At 45.2% G+C, this 17496-nt stretch overlaps 2 protein-coding genes across 2 annotated transcripts; one reads left to right on the top strand and one right to left on the bottom strand.

Annotated features, from left to right (window-relative positions):
• Positions 1 to 478: 478 nt before the first annotated feature.
• Positions 479 to 2979, bottom strand: LOC146287955 (uncharacterized). Its single transcript, XM_084698575.1, has 6 exons — positions 2825 to 2979; positions 2555 to 2656; positions 2381 to 2419; positions 1886 to 2028; positions 1502 to 1612; positions 479 to 996 (listed from the first exon to the last, which is right to left on the bottom strand). The coding sequence occupies exons 1-6, from the start codon at positions 2970 to 2972 to the stop codon at positions 811 to 813; spliced, it is 729 nt and encodes a 242-aa protein (XP_084554701.1). The 5' UTR covers positions 2973 to 2979; the 3' UTR covers positions 479 to 810.
• A 2123-nt stretch (positions 2980 to 5102) lies between these two features.
• On the top strand, positions 5103 to 17438 carry LOC146287954 (integrin alpha-X-like). Its single transcript, XM_084698355.1, has 30 exons — positions 5103 to 5223; positions 6087 to 6207; positions 6808 to 6902; positions 7341 to 7396; positions 8065 to 8179; positions 8395 to 8525; positions 8613 to 8758; positions 8977 to 9130; positions 9365 to 9497; positions 9706 to 9779; positions 9946 to 10075; positions 10553 to 10701; positions 11019 to 11159; positions 11664 to 11867; positions 11970 to 12100; positions 12255 to 12415; positions 12602 to 12750; positions 12923 to 13051; positions 13587 to 13660; positions 13817 to 13949; positions 14146 to 14253; positions 14647 to 14726; positions 14828 to 14917; positions 15061 to 15121; positions 15510 to 15611; positions 15703 to 15768; positions 16131 to 16238; positions 16389 to 16487; positions 16846 to 16956; positions 17081 to 17438. Exons 1-30 carry the CDS (start codon positions 5187 to 5189, stop codon positions 17183 to 17185), a joined length of 3393 nt encoding a protein of 1130 aa, XP_084554481.1. The 5' UTR covers positions 5103 to 5186; the 3' UTR covers positions 17186 to 17438.
• Positions 17439 to 17496: the final 58 nt, after the last annotated feature.

Here is a 17496-nt window from a genome sequence, read left to right as displayed (position 1 = left end):
TGAGTGTGTGATCTCAGTATTATAGTGTTCATACACACGCCACGTCTATCACGTCAGACACAGAGAGCATCTGAGATCCATGTACTTCTCTGCCGTCTGCCCTACATCCACCAAACACCTTCCAGGGAATGTTTTCAACTTCTAGACTGTTTTCTCTAACAACCTCTGAACATGTGTTTTGAGAGATTTTCAGCTTCATCTTTTTGTCAATAAAATAGTTTGTTTATATTTATACCAATGGTTTACCTAATGACAGTATACAGCATGTATTTTTAATACAATAAAGTCTTAGCATGAAGACATACATTGTATTAGTTCATGCTAAATAACTTTTGTCCAAAAGGTCCTATAAGTCAGACAGTCAAAACTTAACAATGATATATAGTGCCCACTTGGTGTCATCTGTGCAAAGTCATGAGAAAGTTCATACATTACATGAACGCTGTAAAAAGGCAATGAAGGCCATATTTATCTCACAATTGTTTATCAAAATATTAAACTTTTTTATTTGACAGATTCTGGTAAACATCAAATCAAGTGTGTAATTGCGTGTTCTCTCCAACCAATGTAAAAAATAATGTTAGGAGAAAATTGTTACTTCGAAGTGTTTCATTTTGATTAAGTTTATGAAGTTCCGGCCAATCAGACCCCCCTAACTTCTCAAAAACACAGTTGAGACTTAAGATTCAACCATGTGTCAAAGCAAATTATCTGCACCAAAAGCAACATTAACTCAAGATTGACCACAAAGACAATTACTGCCCCTTTTTGTTTGGGAAGACAGCTGTGTTCCGGAACAAAATATTAAAACTAAGCAAGCCCGGGTTTCCATCTTGGAGAGACAGTACAACCAGGCACCTGGCACACCCAGCCCTGGCTGGGCCCTGTGCTGTCTGGAGGTACACTGAGATTCAGGAGGCCACAGACAGGTACAGAGTCCTCTGGATCCCCAAAAATGTCATCGTCATCCAGGTAAACATCGTCAAAGTTGTAATCCTGAGGAGCATAAGAATTTGAGAGTGTAAAGAATTTAAATTGATTCAATTTAAATGCATTTCTTTTTTTTTCTTTTTTTTCATTCCATTGTAACTGCCTCTTATGAGACACAGAAAAAATGATAGGTTTTATCTTGGGGCTTAGCCCCCCCAAAAGAGGGAACCTAAATTCATCCCTGGATGCCATCACTCCGGCCCTGCTCCCATCCATCCTCCCTGAAGCGTATCGTTACGGTAGGGCCCCCAGTCCCAGCTATCGGTAGCCTATCTGAAAAACGTTTTGGGAAAAGACGGGCTATGGACCCAACCAACCTCTATTTGGGAGAGGAGAACTCTCTCACATGGTACAACCCATGCAGAGGCTGAGGTGTCAGAATGCGGAACGTGTGTAGCCTACTTTAAGAGAAGATAGATTAACGTGACAAATGTCAACGACAAAAAATCCTCGACCGGCCCAAAAGTGAAGCGGCCCACCGAGAACTCTCCCGATTCTCCCGATTACCCACCCCGTCCCAGGCCATGGGCATTGGTAGTGGTCCTGTGTCGTGTGCAGATCCTTCTGTCAAGTCATCCACGACCCACAGATGCTGCCCTCTGGCCCTGAACAACACCCAGTCCTGGACACACACACACACACAAACACACAGTAAACATGAGACATTGGGAACAATGAATATACTGTATGTTAGGCCTTTCAGTAGAAACCACAGCAAAAACATACAAACTGTACAATTTGTGTAAGATATTTGTAGTTTAAACTAGTAGCAGAAATTCAACTGTGTTTTGTTCATTTAACCTTAAAGGAAACTGTAACCGTGATGTTGATACAAACGGTATTACTACACAGTTGGTTGATGTAATGTTGTTGTAGTATTGCTATTTAGTTGTACCTTGTTATTTAGATTCAGTGTTGCAAGGGTGGCGTTCCTCTGCTTGCAGAAGTGTTGGGCGCTGGAACAATCTCCCTCACCCTCCCAGAAAAGGTAGAAAATCCTCTGGTGATATAACCAGACCTCGTCACCCTGCCTTAAAACTGCAGACACCCAGTCAAAAGTCTTTAAATTCATAAAATTAACAAATAGACTCAGATTGATGAAATAAAGTTAAGATAAATAAAGAATAAAATAGAAAAACTAAAGGTGCACACAGTCCATAACTCGAATCAAAGGCTGTCTGTGGTTTGAATAGATGACAGTTGTAGATGTCAGCAGATGTGCTCGGCTAAGCCCTCAGATAACTTCCTGTTTTTTCTCATGGTCTCCAGAGCTATAAGCCTATAGCCAGCAATATAATAGAGAGAATGTCTTTATCCATGGTTAGAAACTAAACATTATTCCTCTTTTACAGACTTAAACCAATTTTTGTTGGCAGAGGAAGCTACCCACCTGTATTCATGGGAGGGACAGAGTCAGTGAACTGATGATCTACCAAAAGAGAAAGCAACAATAGTCATTACAATCATTCAAAGTTGGACAATTTAATGCCAAGCCACAATTTATGCTCCAATATTGCCATTAATTGTTACTAGTGCTGAAGAGGATTTGTATGGCATTACTCACAGTGAACACCCACGATTATAAGAATGATGACTAATAACAGTATTGTAACGAAGGAGATTAACAGGAAAGCTGGATGTCTCGGTCGCACCGGTAGTTCTCGCCCTAGAGTTGGTAACAAGCCTAAATTACATTTCATCAAATGCTCATTTCAAACTGAACAAGTTTGAATTCAAAAGTTAAATACAAATAGTATATGTAATCACAACAGCAACCTATGAGTAAATACAATTTAAGCCCCCATGAATAATCGATTTTCAGTAGCCTACCAACCTTCTTCCAATCTGACATTTACGGCTTGGGATTGCAGAGTTTGGTAGATGTCTTCAGTCTTTGATTCTGGCCCATATGTGGTCTGCTGTATATCTGTAGCGTCCTCATAGTCGGACATTTCAACCCTTTTCCTCTGAGACAACTCCATTTCACTTGCTCTCTCTCACACAACCAATTGAGCAAAAATGGGTAGAATGAAAGAGGAAGGATGGACTTTAACAAATACGTCAGCCACATGTTAGCAGTGACTCAATTTAAGTAAGTAAATAAGTGAGTAAACTTTATTTATATAGCACATTTCATACAACAAGCGTAGCTCAAGGTGCTTTACATAAAATCAATAAAAACAATAGTGCAAGTGATAAAAGTAACAATTAAAATTAAAAAATTGTCGAAGTGTTTCATTTTGATTAAGTTTATGAAGTTCCGGCCAATCAGACCCCCTTAACTTCTCAAAAACACAGTTGAGACTTAAAGATAGAATACAATAGAAAAAGTAAATGTGCACACAGGCCATAACTCTATTCAAAGGCTATATATAAATATGTCTGTGGTTTGAATAGATGACACTTGTGAATTGACAGCAGATGTGGTCAGCTAAGCCCTCAGATAACTTCCTGTTTTTTCTCATGGTCTCCAGAGCTATAAGCCTATAGCCAGCAATATTATAGAGAGAATGTCTTTATCCATGGTTAGAAACTAAACATTATTCCTCTTTTACAGACTTAAACCCATTTGTGTTGGCAGAGGAAGCTACCCACCTGTATTCATGGGAGGGACAGAGTCAGTGAACGGAGGATCTACCAAAAGAGAAAGCAACAATAGTCATTACAATCATTCAAAGTTGGACAATTTCATGCCAAGCCACACTTAATGCTCAAATAATGCAATTAATTATTAGGCCTACTAGTGCTGAGGAGGATTTGTATGGCATTACTCACAGTGAACACCCACAATTATAAGAATGATGACTAATAACAGCATTGTAATTAACAAGATCAACCGGATAGCTGTATTTCTGGGTTGTACCGGTAGTTGTCGCCCTAGAGTTGATAAAAAGCCACAATTACATTTTATCAAATGCTCATTTCAAACTGAACAATCACAGTCCATGTATGCTTTGATTCAAAAGCGACATACAAATAGTATATGTAATCACAACAGTAACTTATGACCAAATACAATTTAAGCCCCCATGATTAATTGATTGTCAGTAGCCTACCAACCTTCTTCCAATCCGACAACATGTAAGGCTGCAGACTGCAGAGTGTGGTAGATGTTTTCAGTCTTTGATTCTGGCCCATATGTGCGCTGCTGTATATTTGTAGCGTCCTCATAGTCGGACATTTCAACCCTTTTCTCTGAGACATCTCCATTTCACTTGCTCTCACTCACACAACCAATTGAGCAAAAAAAGGGTAGAATGAAAGGAAGGAAGATTGGTCTATAACACATACGTCAGTCACATGTTAGCAGTGACTCAATTTAAGTAGGCCTACTCTTTAGACTCACTGATCTTAGTTCCGATCAAGGATTATTTGAACATGCTCAGAACAACTGAACAGATCCCATTTCCAAGTTAGTTAACCAATGGTGTCAAACCAAAGTGTAAATTCTGGTTAAACAATAAAATGTTATTCTATTCTTCATCCAAATATGCCTGCTATAGGTGTCTTTTTAACATATCCATCTAAATCCTTACATTAACATCTTCAAAACAGAAATCTTGTTCTTAGCTGTGAGATCTGTATTTAAAGACTTGATTTAGTGAGACACATTTTGTGCGTATTGACAACTTTTCGGATTTTCCTCAAGGGGGCGTCAGAGGATTAGCATTAAAGCTGAAAAACTTTTTTTTTACAGCCGAAATAATTGCATATAGGCGAAACATCGCAATGCTGGACCACTGTACAATCAATCAGATCACTGTTTTTGTGACAATTGCTCACTGTAACTAGTTTTTCCTGTTTAAATGATATACAGTCTCACTGTATGAAATAGTTTCAATTGATAATACAGTCACCTGTCCGGACAGCTTCGCCTGCCCTCTAGTTAGAGGCCGACGACTCCCACTGACACAATCTGCCCCGGTTGCATCCCTCGCGCGTTGCGTAGTATTTCCTCTGCACACAGTGAAAAAAACGGCTTTCACTCATTGACAGTTTCACTCTCTCAGGTTACCCTCATTTCATACAGTGTAGAGAATGAGTAGGGTCCTATTTCTGGTTTCAACAAAGTTATGTATTGTGCATAGCCTATCTCGACGATTTCACGGGAAGCTTATAGGCTTATGAAGATGGAAACATTGTAATAACTGCATTTCAGTTGTGAATTAATTTAACGTTATTCAGAACAACAGAAGATGGACCACTTATGGAGTTTAATTGGGCTCCTGCATAGTAAGTATACTTTAAGGTCCGTGTACCTGGTGGCCATTCGTTTCCTACAACGGTTGTTCAAGTGTCGAAAAGTAATTGTGCATCGGTGTTGTATAGTATTGACAGAAAAGGTCTAAAGTCATTGGACTGGTGGGGAGGATTTTTTTGACAGTTGTAAATACTGCCTTTCTCCACAAATACCATGGGCTTGGACATAGTGGCCATGGGCTCGGACCAGTCAATTTATAGGACTTGTGACGTGTGATTTTGGCACCATGCAATGCTAAAGAGCTGTCACCCAGGGCTCCCCAGGGGTTAAACGTTTTTGGTACCACTGTCAGTGTGCCTTTGCAAACTGTTCAGGTCGCTTTAAAGCAGGGGGTGTCAAACTCCAGTCCTCGAGGGCCGCTGTCCTGCATGTTTTAGATGTTTCCCTGATCCAGCTCACCTGATTCTAATGAATGGTCGTTATAACAACCCATTTAATTGAATCAGGTGTGTTCGAGCAGGGAAACATCTAAAACATGCGGGACAGCGGCCCTCGAGGACCGGAGTTTGACACCCCCCTGCTTTAATGTATACTTGATTAGTCACGGCTACGGCTGTGTCCCTGTCCGCGATAGGTCACCAATTTCTGTACGAGGTCGAGGGTGAGGTTGTTTATACTGGATTAGGATTGGTTAATTTAGTTTAAGAGTTATTTGATCCACCTGGGTTCTTTAGTTTTCCCAGTACTGCGTTCGTGCTCAGTCTGGATTTTTCTGTCTATCACTTTGTTCTGTTTGTTCATAAAACTTTTAATTGTCCTGAAAACTTTGAGTGCTTCTTGCATTTGGATCCACATTTCATCCCCGTTTAATCATCAATTTCCTTTTCTCTTTCAGTCGCTCCACTGACCTGGGCGTTCAATCTAGACATTCATCTTCCCAGATTATTTAAGAACACTGATGCGCAATCCAGTTTTGGGTATCGCGTGTGTCAATTTGGACCGGCGCGGGATAGAAGGCAAGTTTGCGCCTTTGGTCCTCACCTCAGTCGGTAGTTACAGCAACGTAACCAGTCACTGTCAGGACCACAAAGTGGGAAGACTGAATGTCAAGTCATTAGGTGCGTTTGACTTCATGCAACGCCGGCGTCGTCTGCAGCCGCCTGCAGCCCGGCTGACATGAAGTCGAACACACCTATTGACAGACTAGTTTATTGAAGAACAAGTATTAAAAGTTCGATAGTCGCAATATTTTGTTGGTGTTTGTCATATCTAAACAAAAGCACTACATTGAATATCCTGGTATTATGAGTAGCCTAGGTAAGCTACAGAGTGTAGCGATAAAATATGATCATCTAGTGAGCATCTATGATACAAGCACTGCAGGAAGAGAAGCACATAGGATTTGAGTAATGGGTTAGATGTATCAAAATGACACAATGAGTAACATGTTAGTTTTAGCTTTGTATAAAACTTGATTTGTTCCAAGCTTATTTATCCTTATGCTTTTTCATAGTTTCAACATATAAGCAGTCTCAAATGGAAGGCATTGGTTTTGTTATCAGTGGAAATAGTCAGTTTTGTCTGTCTCTACCCTGCTTGTTTCCTCTGGTCTCTAGTGTGTTAGTCACAGCACCGTTCCTGGCTAACGGCACTGGCGGGCTGTACCGGTGCTCCTATCGCAGTGGACGTTGTGATGCAGTACCAGTTCAGGGTAAGTCATTTTTCCCCATGTATAATACCCAAGAGCCCTTCTCCTCAAACTAAGGCATAGTTCAGCAGACAATCAAGGATCAGGTTGATCTGATTGTATTTCGGTGTTCAGTCAAGAACCGTATTTGGCAGGCAGAGCAGCTGTGGTTAGCAGGTTAGTGTGTGTGTGAGAGGACCTCTTTTGCCTCAGATACCGTACTTACTGCATGTTTCCTCACACCACAGTGTGAGGGCACACACACAAAGACACAGAGAGGGAGCAAACCCTCGTTAAACCCTAGCTAACCCTAACCCTCACGTTGTTAACGTTGTGGCCTGAGGTGCTGACACTACAGTTAGTTTCACAATTGTGTGACTGGTGAGTTAAGAAATGTGCGTTTGAGCTCTTCCAGAAACTGTGCTCACCTCCCCCCCCCCCCCCTCCCCTCTTCTCCTGCAGTGGATCCAGGCGTTGCATTTGGGCTGTCGCTAGCATGCAGCACTGACAGAGTCATGGTGAGTGCCTGGGCATAGGGATGATTCTAAGGAGCTCATTAGCAGTTGAGGCCAGGTGTCGTAACAATAGACAAACCACGGATCATGACAAGATAGAGGGATCCTCACTAAGTGGGCTGGGATGCAACATGTATGTCGCTTTGGATAAAACTGCTAAATGATAAAAAATGTAAATGGGATTCAGTAGTGGGACAGCCTGACGGTGATTTTATGGTTCAAATAACGGTTTGGTCAGCACCTCCATTTTTGTAAGATTTTATAAACACTTTTAATCAAAGCGATGTACAAGGGGAATCTGAAACCTCTATAACCTGCAGTCAAAAGCTCTCAGACTAAACTTTACAGAGCTATAACCACCCGGTGGCATGACCTGTTTTTTAATTAACAAAGTTAATGAAATCTTTGTTTTATATTTCTGTTCTATTCTATTGGTCGTAGTCTGACCTGTACCACTCTTTACATTTACATTTAGTCATTTAGCAGACGCTCTTATCCAGAGCGACTTACAGTAAGTACAGGGACATTCTCCCCAAGGACACAACATCATTTTGCGCGGCAGGGAATCGAACTGGAAACCCTCTGATTACTAGCCCGCTTCCCTAACCGCTCAGCCACCTGACTCCCCACACTCTTGACGGTCAGATGTCTTCTCTATCCTTCCCGTCCAGGTATGTGGACCACATCTGATCCATGCTTGCAACTCGTTCAACTACCTCAACGGACTGTGTGTCCAGCTGGATTCACAGCTGACAGTTATGCATAAACTCAAGCCAGCCTATCAAGGTGTGATTCACTCATATGGTTCAATTGAATTATGTTTCCCCTGTGGGTCTGTGAGGTGCATTTAAATGACTCTGTATTGTACTGCTTATTGGGAAGTGACAAAGCTTGATCTTGGTTGTGATGAAAGACGGATGATTGTCGTGGGGGGGGGGGGGGGAATTGTGATGTCTCTCTGCTTCCCCTTTACTCCTCTTTGATCTCTCTGTCTCATACAGACTGCCACGACTTTGGTCTAGATGCTGTGATTCTGTTTGACAGCTCTCAGAGCATCAGTGACAGCGATTTTGATACGATGATCACGTTTATCAAAGATATAGTCCGAATGTTCACTGATCCCAGTGTACAGGTGAGTGGTGGATGTACAGTAAGTGTGTGTGTGTGTGCTGGTCAGTTGTGTGCCAGTCAGTCTGATGACATGATCTATCTTTCACAGGTGGCAGTGGCTCAGTATTCTACCGACGCACACGCCGTCTTCCATTTTCAGAACTTTGCAGTCAATCGAAACCCGGATTACTTGATGAAGTTAGTTAACCACTTGAAGACAGACACGTACACTCCGTCAGCTATCCGCTACGTGCTGTGAGTGTGCCTCTGGAGCCGGAACACACCTCTCTCACTGCTCTGCTATATCTCCTGAGACCCAGCAAGTCATTTATGTCCCCTGTTGTGGACATCGGTCTTGGGCTAGTCATTTTGAAACTTTTTTTTATTTATTATGTCCCCCTGGGACTTGGGGGGAGGGGGGGGTGTAGATAACTGTGTCACTAATATGAAATACTGTTCCTCTGTTGTCCCAGTGAAAAAATGCTGACAGAAGAACGAGGCATGAGACGGAACTCCAGAAAACTGTTGGTTGTGATAACGGACGGTAAATCAAACGATCCCAACGAATCTTTTGAAAATGTTCTTCCGCTGGCAGAGGAGAGAGGAGTTGTCAGGATTGCTGTTGGGGTGAGTATGTTCATGGTGACGCCAGATTCTGCGTGATCCGAATAAAGATTTATGTATTTGTGTGTGTGTGTGTCCGGGGGGGGGGAGTTTATCACTTGTTTGGACAGCACTTTGGTCAATTTGGGTTGTTTTAAAATGTGTGTTTTAAATAAATGTTTGCTTGTGTCACTCAGTTCCTGTCTCTGTCTCTCCTTGTCTCTCTGCTTGGCTGTCTCCCCCCCCCTCCCAACTCAGGTAGGAAACCAGGTGTCTCCCCAAGAGCTCAAACAGGTGGCCTCGTCTCCTGAGGGTGTGTTTGAGACACACAGCTTTGAGGCTCTGAAAACCATTCAGGTTGAGATCAGAAATCAGATCTTCAATATTGAAGGTAAACACCCAGTTTATGTCACTGTTCCACTACTGGACAAGCTCATTAATAAGAACCTATGACTAGTACGTGTAGTACACAAATTACATTTGTTTAATATATAATTCATTGACACAACGTGCACCTTTCATTTGACCGTTTGTCTTATTTAACCGTATGTATTAATGAACCATAATGTGTGTCTGTGTTGTATGTGATGTCTGTGAAGGAGTCAGCACTGACAGCGCCAGGTCCTTTAAACAGGAGCTCTCACAAGGAGGGTTCAGTACAGCGCTCTCTGGGGTTCGGTCTTATCATATATATATCCCTTTCTGCAGCATAAGATCTTCTCACCAACGTCTTTCTACAACCTTCGATCTTATATCTTTCTGCAGCCTTAGATCTTATCCAGTGTCTTTCTACGACGTTCAAGCTCATCATGTACAACTCTTTGTCTCTCCCTACCTAGGGGGCGTCTGTGTTTGGGGCCCTGGGGTCATACTCTTGGTCTGGAGGCATGGTGGAGTCTATCCAGGGAGCCAACGACACCTTCATCAACGCTTCTGCAGTGGAGGCCGACATGAAGGACTCGTACCTGGGTGAGACACGAGCGCTGCCTGTTCACGTCCATGTCCTGTAGCCGACTTGGTTTCCCACCAGTGGCGGATCGAACGTCTGTCGTTAAAACTGAGAACGGCAGCAGTGCAGCGTGTGGTTTTGCTTTACTGTAAGTTTGAATTGAAAGTGTTGTTCAACCACTGCGCACTTCCCCTCACTCTGCTTTGAAGCATAATTGGTAACAAGTGTGTGGGAATGTGGTTAAGTCAACGAACAGTCCTCCCCTTACAACTCTGGCACTCACAGTTAATGTACCGCGTAACTTTACTACTGGTGGTGTTTATCTGGAACAAAACCAGGCCCTACATCTGATAACTGTTTTGGCAAATTAAAGATGTTGCTACGTGGGTACATGCTAGTGTAACTTTAATGGAAAGTGTTGCTGAAGAAGCCATTTGAGAGAAGCACTCTGAAACTAAGTTAGTGACGCAGTGTGGCATTTGTTGCTGTCTCTGCAGGCTACTCTGTAGCGGTGGCCGTGATGGAGGATGGCCTTGTGTACTTTTCTGGGGCCCCCAGGTACAACCACACCGGCATGGTCCTGGCCTTCCAGACGGACCCTGTCCTGGGACGGTGGACGGTCTCTCACAGGGTACACGGAGTCCAGGTAGAAGGGGCTCTGGGGTTCAGGGCACTTAAGAGATGCTGTTGGAGATATGAATCCTTCTTACAGTTTATAGACTCAGCAGCCACTTTTATCCTAAGCAACATACAAATTGTACATATAGAAAGTTCAGCTCGAACAATGTTTCAATGCTGTTAGAGATATGAAGCTTACATAGAAGTTGTAATTATAGATATGAAGTCATGATGGGAGATTTTTGCTCATCTAGTTTTGGTTGTCTAATTAATATATTGTATTTTCCATCCACCCCAACCCACCACACACGCAAATTCCCCCTCCCCCACTCTCAACCCCCCCAGCTGGGCTCGTACTTCGGTGGGGAGCTGTGCGTGTTGCAGAGGCCTGTAGAGAGTGACGCAGCCCTGCTGCTGGTGGGAGCCCCGTCCTTTCATGAGCAGGGTGTGGGCGGGGAGGTCACAGTCTGCTCCCTGAGGCCCAGGGTGAGTACCGAATACCGTATCTACTCTCTGATATCTACTGTCTATTGCCTCACTGATATCTAGCACTCTGACCCAAGGACCCACATAGATGTAATATATAATTTGTTACTAAATTATGCTTTTTCAAAGAGTTATACTAAATGATGCTTTTTTAAATGACGCACACTATATTTCCTTCTTAAATTACTCTATAGCAGTATTAACATCATTACACTATTTTAAATCCTGTCTTTTATTTGTGCACATATACATATATATATATACATGTGTATAAATATAATATAATAATAATAATAATATAAATAGGATATACAGCATAAATATCTTCATGTGAAAGTTATGCAGTGTGACAAGCAGTCTTTCTGAAAATATATTTGAGTTACTCAGACGAAGAGTTGTACTTCCCCCTCAAGTCATGAGTTTTGATTAACACACCCTGACATACTCTTGCAGTGGTCTAGTTCCTCATCTTGAGTTGAGTTGTTTTGACCTTAATCCACCCAGGTCCTCAACTGCACCCACACGCTGCGCGGGGCCGCTGGGAACGAGCTGGGCCGCTTCGGGACGTCTCTGTCCCCCTGTCCCGACCTGAACGGAGACGGGCTGTTGGAGCTGGCCGTGGGGGCCCCTCTGGAGAACAGGGGCCGGGGGAGTCTGTACGTCTTCCTGGGGCGACCAGGGGGGGGCCTTCAGACCAGATACAGTCAGGTCAGACCACATCTGATAGGGAAGTGACCTGGTCATCACCGAGCACCGTTATCCCATCCCAGACATTCCTCTGAATACTGTGTGTGTCCGTATGTGCTGCAGAGGATCCAGGGGGTGAGGGGGGCCAGCGAGCTGAAGTTCTTCGGGCTGTCTGTGCACTCCGCTGGGGACGTGAGCTCCGACGGCCTGGCTGACCTGGTGGTGGGGGCCAAGGGGGCTGCCGTCATACTGAGGTGAGCAACCTACAGGGGCGGGGGATTTGAACTTGTGACCTCTTGATGACCTACAGTCAAATGCTCTACCACTGAGCCATAGCAATCCAAAATCCCTATTCCTAAACACCACAACATCTCCATGTCTGGACCCGATGGGTGTCGTTCCCTGCAGGTCCCAGCCTGTGATGCAGGTGCAGGTGTCGGTCTCTCTCGACCCGCCCCTCATCCCTCAGGACTACTTCCACTGTGCCGGCGCCTTGGCGCTCGACACCCCTGTCGCCACGGCGACGCTGTGCGTCACGGTGCGAGGCATCCACACAGGGAATATCAAGGGTGAGGAGAGCTGGAGGGAGAAGACGCTCAACTCACTCTCATCTCACTTCTCATATTTACTTTACCCTTGTGTTATCTTCGGGTCATTCTGATCCATCAGTCATTGTGAGCCACAATGTCAACAAAACCATTTACAGTGATTCAAGTGACTTCGTTTGACCTCAGTGTTTCCGTCCTCCACTCCAGCACCTCTCCAAGCATCAGTAGAGATGTCTGTGGAGCTGGACTCCCAGACCAAGCCAGCTCGACTTCTGTTTTACCCCAGCGCCGCCACCTCTCACTGGGCAGGCGAAGTCAACAGCACGGCCTGTCACAACCTCTCCATCAGCATACCAGTCAGTCGCAGCACAACGCGCGTGTCATTCAAACCTACTCCATCTTTACTACTACCCTGTTAAACTACATCGCACAATGTATTTCATTCAACTTGACATCATCTGTTTTGACACTCTGGAAGACCACACACCAAAGCCTTCCTCTTGTGGATCGATCCTCTCGATGTTGCAGGGTTGTATCTCAGACTACCGTCCTGTGCTGCTGTCAGGCCGTCTGTCTGTTGAGGGACAAGACGTCCCAGACACGGGGGGGCTGCGCTCTGTCCTCAGCCCAGACAGCCCCACCTCCTTCACACACATGGTGAGACCAGCACACACACAGCCCCACCTCCTTCACACACATGGTGAGACCAGCACACACACAGCCCCACCTCCTTCACACACATGGTGAGACCAGCACACACACAGCCCCACCTCCTTCACACACATGGTGAGACCAGCACACGCACACACAGCCCCACCTCCTTCACACACATGGTGAGACCAGCACACACACAGCCCCACCTCCTTCACACACATGGTGAGACCAGCACACACACAGCCCCACCTCGTTCACACACATGGTGAGACCAGCACACACACAGCCCCACCTCGTTCACACACATGGTGAGACCAGCACACACACAGCCCCACCTCCTTCACACACATGGTGAGACCAGCACACACACAGCCCCACCTCGTTCACACACATGGTGAGACCAGCACACGCACACACAGGGCTGTTGGGTCGTTTTGGATACTGTAGTGTATCATGTTGATCTAAACTGTGTTTTGGTTGGGTGTTATTAGGTGTAAGTCACAATGTTGAAGGTGAATGTGTCTACGCGGTGTTACAGGTAATGCTGGAGAAGGTGTGTGGAGAAGACCACGTGTGCATCCCAGACTTACAAGTGTCCGTCAACTTTACCAGGTATCACATCCCTTCTATATAATCATTCACTGTGTGCATCCTTTTTCACCTGGTCCCAGGGGCCACTTTGGATGAAAGCATCTCCTAAACAAATGAATTGTCAAATGAATAAAAGTCAAAATGTGACACCATGTGTCGTGTCTCTCTGTCTTCCAGCCCGGAGGTGGTCGTCGTCTCGGGGTTCCCGGTGGAGCTGGCAGTGGGTGTGGCCAACAGTGGTGAGGACGCCGGAGGGGTGGAGCTAACACTGACACACCCCTCCTCCATTACCTTCCTCCGAGCTAAGCAGGTGACTTATGGTCCTCACTGGAAATCTAGATCTTGAATTTCCTTGATTTGTAAAATGAACAGAATTGATGCTTTGGCTGAAAGCGTCTGCTTAATGTACAGGAAAATATAACTGAACGGATTTCGGGTACACGTTCAGTCTTATGACTTGTCTTCAGTGCTGTCGTGTCGTAACAAGCGTGTTGCTGTGCTCCAAGTCTTTAGGTCAGGAAGCTGTTAGGTGTTCATCCAACTCCACCGAGGTTGAAAATGTCTCCACGACTACGTGTCACCTCAGCTCAGTCACTCTCCGACAGGGGTCAGAGGTCAGTAACTGCCCTCTCTGTCCCCTCTGGGAAAGGATATTAGATGATAAATCAGATTGAGCAGTTGAGAGTTTATATTTAGTCATTTAGCAGACGCTCTTGTCCAGACCGACTTACAGTAAGTACAGGGACATTCCCCCCGAGGCAAGTAGGGTGAAGTGCCTTGCCCAAGGACACAACGTCATTTTGCACAGCGGGGAATTGATCCGGCCACCTTCTGATTACTAGCCCGACTCCCTCACTGCTCAGCCATCTGACTCCCAGCACATGTGCAGTTTGTGGGGTGCATTGTGATGGGAGCACTCCCTGCCACCTTTCACCCCCACCCCCACACCACCACCCTTATTCCTCCCGTCCAAACCCCAAACCCCACCATCTCTCTTCCCTCCGCAGATGAAAGTGCTGATGTCATTTGAGGTTTCGGACCTCTCCTCTCTAACCCGTCTGTTGGCAGTGAACGTATCTGTCAGCGCGTGAGTTGCCCTTACCACACCAGTTCTAGCCACCATGCAAACTGACCACATCTCACAGGAACTTGGAAGGTTGTTGTATTCCTGTGTGTTTTTTCCTTCAGGAATGGTGAGGAACCGGACACTCTTCACGACAACTTTGGAAACAGCTCAGTCGGCGTCAAGTTACCCATCAACATCATCATCATCCGAGGGTAGGTGCAGCGATGGCTGGATGCTGGCGTGAGTCGGCGGACGGCAGTTTAAATGTTGAAGGGATGAGAATTTAAACGTTGGAACGAATGACAGTTTGACTGTTGGGAGTGACCGTATCCCTGTCTTCATGATCGTGTTCTAGAGGCGACTCCACTCAGTTAATCCGTCCACCAGAGACAACACTGATTGAGCATATATTTGTGGTAAGGCTCTCTTTGGACCAAAGTCTTTACAGCAGTACTAACCATGGTAAATGTGAGTCTTTTATCCGAAGCGATTTACAGGGGGGATTTGGACCCGCAACCACAACATCCCCTTACCCTCAAAACCACTCTCCATACTGAGCCTTCTTACCCCCTGTGTAATAACCAAACACTGTGTAATAACCAAACACTGTGTAATAACCAAACACTGTGTAATAACCAAACACTGTGTAATAACCAAACACTGTGTAATAACCAAACACTGTGTAATAACCAAACACTGTGTAATAACCAAACACTGTGTAATAACCAAACACTGTGTAATAACCAAACACTTTAGCCTTAATACCGTTTCACACACCTGTCCTCTTCTGCCTTTGTCTCTGAGGTGGAGAACATGGGAGATACGGCAGCACCTGTAAACGCCACCTTCCTGCTTCCTGCTGATCTGAGCTCAGGCCACCGGTGGAGCGTGTCTCTGTCAGAACCCGTAAGCAGGCTCACTTGTAAACGTCTTCTAAAGTCACGACAGCTCTGTCGCGTGCAGTGAGGAACCCTCACGCTTGTTTCTGTTTCTGCAGATCAGCAGGGCAACGTGTGAAACAAGGCCACTCTCCACAACAGACAAAGAAACCTTGGGGAACCAGGTGAAACTTCTGTCTGGGGGGCTGCAAGCGATAAAGATGAACACAATTAGCGGAACATGACATTGCAAACAAGTCTTAGGCTAAGATCAATCTCAGTTGTAACTCTTAGTTATAGCTGTTCTTAGTCAAGGTTAATTTATTCATTCTGTATTCATTAATATTTAAATATTTATATGATATATTGTTGATAAGATGGGTTTAGTTTGGCGTCTAGGAATCTGTCTGGAGGAGTATGACCAAAGAATGACAAACTTGATGACTTGTACATGTTTTGCTGAATAAGAAAGTTGTAAGTATGAAGACATGAACACAAGAACAATGATCCTGCGTGTCTGACTCTCTCTTGACCCCCTCCTTTACAGAGCTGTGGAGGAGTGACCTGTCTCCTGGCTGCTTGCACCATAACCCCATTGAGCCAGCAGCAGTCATGCGTCTTCAGGTTTACTGGCAACGTCAGCCTAGAGGCAGATGTACGTCAACTCATGACTCAGTTCCCTGTTACATTATGACAGGATATATAGCAATATATCTGAAAGAATCACTCATCCTCATACACGCACACACCTACACACACACACACACACACAGATCAACACACTCTTGTGTTGTTGTGTTCTCAGGCCTCGGGGGCCCAGGTGGAGGTGAAGAGTCGGGGGGTGTTATCGTTTGACCGGGCGGTCTACACCCAGTACCCTGCCAACAGCTTCCAGAGCCTCACAGTGAGTTACACTACCCACCCCAGGACTGCTGGACCTCACTGCACCATCATGTCACTCTCGTGTCTGAAGTCAGGTGGCTGAGCGGTTAGGGAATCGGGCTAGTAATCAGAATGTTGCCGATTCGATTCCCGGCCGGGCAAAATGATGTTGTTGTGTCCTTGGGGAAGGCGCTTTACCCTACTTGCCTCAGGGGGAATGTCCCTGTACTTACTGTAAGTCGCTCTGGATAAGAGCGTCTGCTAAATGTAAAAGTGTGAACATGTCTCCACATGATGTGATGGGGGGGGGGGGGGGGGGGCATTTGACTGCAAATCAAAAGGTCTCCATTTCAAACTCCTCCCCTTCTCTGCGTCCACAGATTGTGAGCGTCCTGGACTTGCCCCTCCCTTCCCGCGTGGCTCTCATCGCCTCGGTCTCTGTTCTCTGTACTCTGCTGATCCTGCTGGTGGTGTTTGGAGTTCTCTTCAAGGTTAGACTTCCTGCCCACCGTGTCTGACCTCCTTGATCGTGATGGAAGGTTAGACAGCCTGCAGGACTGTTATAAACATGTGAATTTATCTACCTCTCCCTGTCTTTGTTTTTTTTTCCAACAGATTGGATTTTTCACTCATCAGGTGCCCCCTAGTGGTGAAGAGGATGATGCAGTTGAACCAGCCTCTACTGGAGAGACCAACTCTCTCAGAGAGACGGTCCTGTAGCCCAGACCTCCGTCCCCCGGAGGGACGGCCCCCTAGCCAGGACCTCTCCTCTCCCTGAAGCACCACCGCAGAAAAGGATGGACTAGAAGTTCCAGCCTGATGGATCGTGAAAACAGGTTCCGTCTTCACATGGAACCTACTGACTTCCATCTGCTTTCCCAATCACAGAATCTTGACAGACATGTTGTTGTTATATAGAAAAAACAAATTCCATCCAGCCATGGAATAAATTCCCAAATTACATGAAGGGTAACTGGCCTCTACAGTGTTTATATTAACTACTTAGACACATCATAGAATCTTTACATGTA

Source organism: Hypomesus nipponensis, chromosome 5 (assembly GCF_054491055.1).
Source record: "Hypomesus nipponensis isolate SF chromosome 5, ASM5449105v1, whole genome shotgun sequence".
Lineage (NCBI taxonomy): Eukaryota > Metazoa > Chordata > Actinopteri > Osmeriformes > Osmeridae > Hypomesus > Hypomesus nipponensis.
This window is presented reverse-complemented; position numbering and strand designations above follow the sequence as displayed.